We start from the raw sequence: 9,785 nt of genomic DNA on the forward strand, positions 1-9,785 counted from the left end.
GCTGCAGCTTTCACTTTAAAAAAAAAATTGTATATATGTTAATAAGAGCTGTCATTTGACTATTTACTGTACAGTGAGCGAAAATAACAGGGTCAAATTCCCTGTCTTGTTTGACCTGACTTGGCCAAATAAACCTGATTCTGATTCTGATATAGAAATTATGATATTTAACTACCAACTGAAATGAATTATCCAGAAAATAATTTGCAGTTCACCTGTGATTTCACATAATTTTTATTTGCAAAGCCTTTTAAAGGGATTTAGACATTTCTCAGTGGCTGTAGATGTAGTTTCCTGTTTTTAAACACTGTATACATCTCTGTAGCAACTCTAACTGGTGTACGCCCTTCTGCTAGTGTCCTAGAAAATGTAAACAAGTGAAACCTTGCTGGCAACTTCCTCGTTGCTGTGTCATTACAGTTATATTGTCCAATTTCCCCTCGAACCATCTGTAGTTTCTCCACCCAAAGGGCAAGAACCTATTTTTCCAAAAAAGACACTTAAAGGCTCAAAGCAAAGCTGCAACCTTAAAATCATGAATTGTCAGTGTACACATTGTTTTTCAAATTTTAGATATAAAACCAGCAGCAGACGGAGTAAAGTGTAATTCACATTGTAACCAGTTCTCCGAGGACAGGTAGTTCCCGTTCATTTCTGTTGCCATGGTAATATGCTTACACTTCAGATGGGTGTGAAGTCTGAAGCATTATGGGTTATAACAGTGGTTCCTCTAGTTCTGTTTCATAATGTCCATGTCACAATTGATTTCTGTGATATTGTTGCAATTTCACATTAGTTAAAACTGTTTTAATCCATCACATGCTGAGATGAGAGAACGTTCCCGTTCTTTAATTCTTCACTATGACACATTTGAGCCAAATCTGTTCACATATTCAGTCTTTTATTTGCATTGCACCGTTCCAATTGACAGTATCCTGATATATTTACAGTTTAAGAACAGCAAACATTGGAATGTCAATAAAAAAACAAAAAAAACCACATTCATACAACTTACATACAAAAAATAAAAATAGGCCTAAAGGAATAAATCTGAGCTGCACATGGCCAGTGCAAATATAACTTAATTTTAAAAGGTGGTACTGAAGGGGAGAAATCCCAAACTCATTAACATTTAATTTTTAACTGTACATTTAACTACTTCTGAACACTAGCAGGAAATTAAATTAGGCCTAGTCCACTTCTTCCATTCTGGATGTGTCTTCATCATCCCCTTCAAGAGGAGGCATATCCTCAGTGGGAGCAGAGGTGGTGTCATCTGGTGTCACATCATCTTCATCAATCCCTGGTTCAAAAAACAGCAGATGAGTTAATATGTCCAGAGAAGTTTCTTCACTCACACATTGGTTTACATCCATGCGTGATGAACGTGCACAGTTTCACTTACCAAGCCCCAGTTTGATCATTCTGTAGATGCGGTTGGCGTGTGTCTGAGGGTCTTCCAGAGTGAATCCCGAGGACAGCAGGGCGGTCTCAAACAGGAGGATGACCAGATCCTTGACAGATTTGTCGTTCTTGTCAGCCTCTGCTTTATGCCTCAGAGTTGCCATGATGGGGTGGTCAGGATTGATCTCCAGGTGCTTCTTGGCAGCCATGTAGCCCATGGTGGAGTTGTCTCTCAGGGCCTGAGCCTTCATGATCCTCTCCATGTTAGCCGTCCAGCCGTAGGTGCTGGTGACGATGCAGCAGGGGGAAGAGACTAGGCGGTTGGAGACTGTGACCTGCAGAAAGATTCAAGTATTAATATTGTTAAACCTGTATATTATCCCTCTGTGTATGGATATGTACGTTAGGGATGGGCGGTATGGACTAAAAAATGTATCACGATAATTTCCGGCATTTATCCCAATAACAATAAAAATTACGATAAAAAAAATACCAATTCAACTCCACCTTTGTAACTATAAATGATTTATAGTTACAAAGGTGGAGTTTTTATTTTATTTATTAAATCTATCTTGCTCTCAGATCCGCCATGTTTGTTACACAAAAACGTAATCAACAGGAATTTATCCTTCTTTCTTTCTTTCTTTCTTTCTTTCTTTCTTTCTTTCTTTCTTTCAGGCTCATTTCCTTCCTTCCTTCCTTCCTTCCTTCCTTCCTTCCTTCCTTCCTTCCTTCCTTCCTTCCTTCCTTCCTTCCTTCCTTCCTTCCTTCCTTCCTTCCTTCCTTCCTTCCTTCCTTCCTTCCTTCCTTCCTTCCTTCCTTCCTTCTGCGTCGATTTAACGCAGAACCGTAAATCAGCTTTACACAAAAACGTCATCAACGTGAATTTATCGTTTTTACCGCGAGATGAGAAATTCTTATCGTGGAGAATTTTTTTGACGGTTTATCGTGAACGGTAAAATATCGCCCATCCCTAATGTACGTCATAAGTTGTGTTTTGATAAATTGCTTACCTTTTCCACCTTCTTCTCCAGGATGTCCTTCATGATCTTGCAGAGGTTCTCAAACCGAGCCTTCTTTTCTTCCTGCTTCTTCTTCTCGTCCTCATCCTCAGGAAGCTCCAGACCCTCTTTGGTCACTGACACCAGGTTCTTGCCCTCAAAGTCCTTCAGCTGCTGGACACAGTACTCATCAATGGGCTCAATCATGTAAATGACCTCGAGGCCAGCTTTGCGAAGGCGCTCCACGAAGGCGGAGTTAGCAACTTGGTCCTTTGTTTCACCTGAAATAAAGAAATGACAGCAGTTAAATCAACACAATGTTTCCCAAACCTTGACAAGATGTTTTTTTTGTTTTTTTTTTTAAAAGGAGCTTGAGGCCGGATTGTGGCAAGATTTATGAAAAAAATCTGTATATATTTTAAGTTTTGTCAGTAATGTCAGATGAAGCGTCCCAAACCCAAAAGAATGAGCCCTCTAGCGTATCTCTCCTTTGCCTTGAACAGGCTGTGTGCTGCAAAATGTGCTGCAATTCGGTCCCGAATTTCCCGCGCTGGGCTGCGGATGTGACGTCACATGACGCTGCATGCACGTTCTCCCCGTTCTCCCGTGCCGGCTTCACTGTTGGCTGCAGTACCCCCAACGGCCGTCGTGGTGAAGGGTGGCGCTAGATAGTCTCATTTCTTAAAAGGAGCCTCAAGCTCCTTTAAGCACTGACGATTTCAAAAGAAAAAAAAAATCCTCACCAGTGATGTAGTAGATGTGCTTCTGATTGTCTTTCATGCGTGTGACATAGTCCTTCAAGGAAACCATCTCATCTCCAGTGGATGACGTGTAGTACCGCAGCAGTTCTGACAGCTTCTTCCTGTTCTGCGAGTCCTCATGGATGCCAAGCTAAAATGAGAACAATCTGTTAGTGATGAACATTTTTAAAAAGCAGCAGTCAGTTCTGATGGTATTTAAATTTCTTACAAGCCAAATTCTCCTTTTCACCCATCAGACTACACGTTTATGAAAAATACTAAGACTGACTCAAGCGTGCGTACACGTACCTTAATGTTCTTGGAGAACTGCTCGTAGAACTTCTTGTAGTTGTCCTTGTCCTCAGACAGTTCTGTGAACAGCTCCATGCACTTCTTGACCAGGTTCTTGCGGATGACCTTCAGGATCTTGCTCTGCTGCAGCATTTCTCTGGAGATGTTCAAGGGCAGATCCTCAGAATCAACCACACCCCTGATGAAATCTGATGTGGAGAAGGAACAACTTAAACAAATCTGCATTTCTCCAAGACCATGCATTATTTATTTGTATGAGAACCTTGGATAACTTTCTTACTGAGATATTCTGGGATTAGCTCGTCGCAGTTGTCCATGATGAAGACCCTACGCACGTACAGCTTAATGTTGTTTTTCTTCTTTTTGTTCTCAAACAGGTCGAATGGAGCGCGACGGGGGACAAAGAGCAAGGCGCGGAATTCCAACTGACCCTCGACTGAGAAGTGCTGGAAAAAAAAGTATTAGTAGTATTAAGTATTAATTACTGTTTTATATTGTTAAATATTAAAAAAAAAAACAGTCAAACTGCAAATATACATTCTAATTATTATTACAAAGAAGTAAGACTGACCTTGACAGCCAGATGGTCCTCCCAGTCATTGGTGAGACTCTTGTAAAACTCTCCATATTCCTCATTAGTGATGTCATCAGGATTGCGGGTCCACAGGGGTTTGGTCTTGTTCAGCTCCTCCTCATCAATGTACTTCTCCTTGATCTTTTTCTTCTTCTTCTTGTCTGAACACTTGTCGTGGTCATGGTCATGGTCGCCCTCCTCATCTGAACCAACATCCTCAATCTCAGGTTTGTCCTCATCCTTCTCATCTTCATCCTTATCTTTCTCTTTCTCCTTGTCTTCCTCCTCTGCCTCGTCGTCACTCACCTCCTTGTCTCGCTCCTTCTCCACCTGACAGGCATAAAGTAGGTATTAGCTGCAGTAGGAATGGGCGATATTTTACCGTTCACGATATACCGTCAAAAAAATTCCCCACGGTAAGAATTTGTCATCTCGCGGTAAAAACGATAAATTCTCATTGATGACGTTTTTGTGTGAAGCCTGAATTATGGTTCTGCGTTAAATCGACGCAGAGCCTACAGCGTAGCGGCGACGCTCAACGTACGGTGAGCGCAAAGGATGGCTTTTATTTATTTGTGCTGTTTCTTTATTTCTCAGGTTGTATTTTTTTCTACTTTGTGATTTTATAAGCTACGAAAACTTGAAGGACAATGGTACTTTTGCTGTTTGCACTGTTATCCCACTGTTTAAGCCATACAGTTTGAATAAATGTTGAATCTGTTCTTACATTTCAAACTTGTTTCATTTGAGTCATTACAGTTTTGCAGTACAGGTGTACTAATTTAATTGGTTTTTATTAATTCACTTTAATTGGTGTAGTTTAGTAGCATTTATTATTCTTTTAGAGCAGTGTTTTGGGGGCTCCAAAGACTGAATGTTGATAGATTTATAGTTAAAAACGTGGAGTTGAATTGGTATTTTTTCTATCGTCATTTTTATCGTTATCGGGATAAATGCCAGAAATTATCGTGATACATTTTTTAGTCCATACCGTCCATCCCTAAGCTGCAGACCTATTTAGTCATTAGAACTTCACCATTTGTTGTCAAACTGAATACGTACAAAGAGTGTGATGGGGTAGCCAATGAACTGCGAGTGCTTCTTCACAATCTCTTTGACTCTTTTCTCCTCAAGGTATTCCAGTTGGTCTTCTTTCAAATGCAGAATCACTACTGTTCCACGCCCCATTGGTTCAGCTACATGGAGGATATTTAAGTTAGTCCACCTTAAAATAAATGCACCGAATAACCAACAAGTGCTCATACTGTTTATATTACTTACAGGTATCAACTTTAACCGTGAATGAGCCTCCGGCAGAGGATTCCCAGGCGTACTGTTCATCATCATTGTGCTTTGTGATGACTGTGACCTTCTCAGCGATCAGGTATGCGGAGTAGAAACCCACACCGAACTGACCAATCATGGAGATATCGGCTCCAGCCTGCAGAGCCTCCATGAAAGCCTTGGTGCCAGACTTGGCGATTGTGCCCAAGTTGTTGATCAGGTCGGCCTTGGTCATGCCGATACCTGTGTCAATCAGGGTCAGGGTGCGCTCCTCTTTGTTTGGTCTGATTTCAATTTTGAGTTCCTTGCCACTGTCAAGCTTGGAGGGGTCAGTGAGACTCTCATAACGAATCTTGTCCAGGGCCTGTAATAAGAAAAGAAAAGAAAAACAATCCATTATTAGGATTTTACGATACAAAAAATTTCTACCAAGTTACCTTACGCCAGGGATATTCAATTGGCGGCCCGCAGGCCACATGTGGCCCGCCAGGAGCTTTTATGTGGCCCCTGGTCATATTTCAAAAAAGGGGGTGTTTGTTGAAAAAAAAAAAAAATGTTTTTTTTTTTTTTTTTTTTTTTAATAATATTTTTATAACTGGCTACTATGGACTAAAATGGTTGTGCTCAATGCTTAATATAATATTCAAATAAGGAAATCTTGGTGGAAAGTGGTGCTTTGTCATTATGGCGTGTTTTATTAAAAGTAGGTCAATATCAATTTCATTAAGTTTGCACAATGCATGGTTTCAAAATGAACTTGCATTCAAAATAATATTTCTTTATCTGAATATTATCTTTAACATTCACAATTACTAAATCTGGAGACAATTAATACATAATTCATATGTAAACTAGATATATTCAAATGTATAATACAAATGTATTATATATACATAAGTCTTCGTCTTTGAGTGCAAAATACATTTTGAAAACCCCCACATTTTCAAATTGTGCGGCCCTCTCCATACAGTCCTTTTGCAGATGTGGCCCCCGGCCGAATCTAGTTGAATACCCCTGCCTTACGCCATCCAGGCTCAATTAAAACATTAAACAGTTCAACATTACTATGGTAAACTTACATCTGAGGAGTTGGAGATGAGCTCCCTGAGGAAAATCTCTTTGTTGGAATAGAAAGTGTTGATGATCAGGGACATCAGCTGAGCAATCTCAGCCTGGAATGCAAAGGTTTCCGCCTCGTCCTCCATCGCTTGGTCATGTAGTTCAGGCATCTAGTAAAATCAGACACATTTACCTTTAAGAACGGGTGCTTACAAGAATTACAAATGGAAAACACATTCAAATATTAACTTTTCCATCAACTTTAACAATTCCAGTTTTCATGTGCGATTAGGAGCCTCGCTGGAATGACACGAGCCAATCTTAAAAGCTGCTCACAGGTGAAAATGTCAGTACTCATCTTTATATTAAATCATACTTCTGAAATGTTATAACTAGCCTCCATTATATATTAAATCAACTCAGTTATGTAAGCATATAAGCTTGTGAAGGAAGCCTGAGTGACAGATTGCTTAGTTTGTCACTGGTCTTCCTATAAGCCACTCCGGCTCAACGAGGCTAAACCCACAGGCATCTGCCTTTAAAAGGTATTTACAGTGTTTGAAGACAGAAGCCAGAAAAACAAGACATGAAAACAGAGTTTTCCCATTCAAACCCTTTCCAGATTTTCAAGTTTGCTTAAAATGCTGCTCCCCCCCAGTTGCTCTGAGGGGAGATGCGTGTGTAGGCTCGAATTACAACCCATCTTAAGCAGATAAGGCCTCCGTAAATGACCGCATCATTCATGAGACTCTTATTTTGAAATCGCACGGCCAACTTCACCGTTAAAAAAAAAAAAAAAATAGAAATAAAAAACAGATCTCAGCGTAACGGTAAAGTAAACGGAATACTTTGTCAGTTTTTTTACTTACATTTTATGTGTTTATATTTGTTTTAAATTGTTATTATTAATTATTAATTTTTTATTATTATTTTATATTTATTTTTTTAAATTTTTTTATTATTAATTAATTATTTTTATTGTCCAATTTTATTACTTCCTTAAGATATGTCTAGATATTTATGTAGTATATATTATCTATTGAGAGGGATAGTTGAAATGATGTAATATATGTTATATATTTATTGGGTATGTAGCACATATATATTTATAGGGATATTTATGTAGTTTATATAGTGTATATTTATATAGATGTATATAATAGTTGTATTTTCTAGATATTGATATAACATTTATGTAATATTTATATTGTCTATATACTTATATGGATAATTATGTAATAATAGGCATGTTTACAGAGTATTTATATAGATTATATTTATATGGATATTGTGTATATATAATACTGTAATAGCAATAATGTAAATCCATAGTGTTTTAAATTGGTAGGAACTAGGAAAAAGTGTAGACTTCTTCCTACTCCTTTTTTTCGAACATATGTTTATATGAAGATGTAAATGTTTATCTTTTTTATTATTTTTTTTACTTTCATTTTATATACATGTTCGAAATAAAAAAATCATTCATCATTCATTCATTGTATTTATTTATCTTTTTACGGTTACGTTGGCCGTGCGATTTCAAAATAAAGGCTGATTTATGGTTCCGCGTTACACCAACGCAGAGCCTACTGCGTAGGGTACGCCGTACCCTACGGCGTAAGCTCTGCGTCGGTGTAACGCGGAACCATAAATCAGGCATAATGCTGCGTTCCATTTACCTCGGAAGTCGGAATTCGGAACTGGGAACGACGTCACAGCCGAGTTATCAGCGTTCCAGTTACAAAGTATGTAGCAAATTTGTAGTTCGTATATACCACGTGAAAAATGTAAATTACACTTATAGCAGCATATATATGCCTAACAATACTTGTATACAACTGATTTAGTGTGACCAAAACTAGAATGAAGTGCTACGAATTTTTACGGAGCTCTCTTCCACTGTTTACAACCGGGGCAGCCATCTTGGAATGTGAACTCGGGGGTGGTGAAGACTCTCCCACTTTCCCAGTGGGAAATCCCACTTCGAGGGGCGTTCCAGTTGAAAATTCCGACTGTGAACTGGGAAATCCCCACTTCCGAGGACAAATAGATCCATGCATAAGAGTGTGGTGAATGCTGCATGAACAGTCTCCCCCTGGCGGCTCCGCGGCGCATGCGCAGCTTCTAGAAGGTACCAGGATGCGAGCGGGGGCTCAAGCAGCTTCCACGGGGATCCACGGCCCCGAACACCTCACTAATCCTGCACACGGCATCGTGCAACCTCAACTATTTCACACTGTTTTAAACTGACTAAAAAAAAAAAGAAGGTGGGTCAAGTTTTGGCTTTGAAAGGCAATCCAAGCATCCTGCCATGTGGTTACAGGTTTTGCACATTAGAAAGCTGCAAGGAAGGAAAAACCCCTCCTCTAGTTTAAAAAAAAAAGTGTTCCTCCATAGTAATAATTAGTTTCAACAATATGTTGTCAACAACATCCATAACTATACACTGGTTTAAAGGAGCAGCGTTAACGAAATCGTGTCACACCTAACTTTTGCAAGCAGCATCTCTCTGAATTTAGTGATAAAGGTCATGCATGTACCTTGGTCCGCAGCTCCGGGATGGGTCGTGTCCTGTCAGCCTCCCAGCGCGTCTCAGCGAGCCCCGCTTTTCTACTCTAGCGGAGTGTTCGAGAAAATCCCGAGCAGAGCTTCCAGAACCGTCTGGAATCCTCCCCGCCGCAAAGCTCCTTTACCCGCCGCTGATTGGCCGAGCAGCCTGTCAATCACCACCCCCTTGCTGCTTATTTAGCAGAGGAGGGCGGGAATTACGAGGGGAGGCTTTTGCAGAGCATGTGGGGGTTGAAACTGAATTAACCACCCAGGCAGTTCTTGGTCAAGATTCCAGAAGAACAAATTGTGTGTTTGTGATAAATGTGAGCTGTTAAACTTGTATCGTGCTGAATTTCAGATTCAGATTCAGACGACTTTATTAATTTGGAGGTTTCCTCTGGGAAATTGACATCTCCATGCAGGGGCGAAAATCCCGGGGGGGACAGGGGGGGTAAGCCCCCCCCCATTAGTAAAGCTGTCCCCCCCTAGAATAATTTGAGACAGAATTAATAATTTTGGAACAATGCAGTAGTATTTAGTAGTGATGCACCAAAATGAAAATTTGTGGCCGAAACCGAAATCGAAAATAATAATAAACAGTAAAATCTCATTACACTTAAAACAGGACTCATCACTGGAAAAAAACAACAATTTTCACCTGTTTCAAGTAAATTTTCACTTTAAATAAGTAGAAAAATCTGCCAGTGGAACAAGATTTATCTTCTCATTACAAGCAAAAAAATCTTGTTCCATTGGCAGATTTTTCTACTTATTTTAAGTGAAAATCTACTTGAAACAGGTGAAAATTGTTGTTTTTTCCACTGATGAGTCTTGTTTTAAGTGTAATGAGATTTTTTTTAA

The 9,785-nt window shown here is 39.5% G+C and overlaps 1 protein-coding gene across 1 annotated transcript; it reads right to left on the reverse strand.

The window, feature by feature from the left end:
• Window positions 1-882: 882 nt before the first annotated feature.
• hsp90aa1.2 (heat shock protein 90, alpha (cytosolic), class A member 1, tandem duplicate 2) lies at window positions 883-9,067 on the reverse strand. The gene is made up of 11 exons (XM_061707229.1): window positions 8,915-9,067; window positions 6,395-6,544; window positions 5,313-5,679; window positions 5,094-5,227; window positions 4,029-4,361; window positions 3,738-3,903; window positions 3,455-3,645; window positions 3,149-3,296; window positions 2,418-2,686; window positions 1,406-1,739; window positions 883-1,303 (listed from the first exon to the last, which is right to left on the reverse strand). Exons 2-11 carry the CDS (start codon window positions 6,542-6,544, stop codon window positions 1,191-1,193), a joined length of 2,205 nt encoding a protein of 734 aa, XP_061563213.1. The 5' UTR covers window positions 8,915-9,067; the 3' UTR covers window positions 883-1,190.
• Window positions 9,068-9,785: the final 718 nt, after the last annotated feature.

This window comes from Cololabis saira, chromosome 18 (assembly GCF_033807715.1).
Source record: "Cololabis saira isolate AMF1-May2022 chromosome 18, fColSai1.1, whole genome shotgun sequence".
Lineage (NCBI taxonomy): Eukaryota > Metazoa > Chordata > Actinopteri > Beloniformes > Belonidae > Cololabis > Cololabis saira.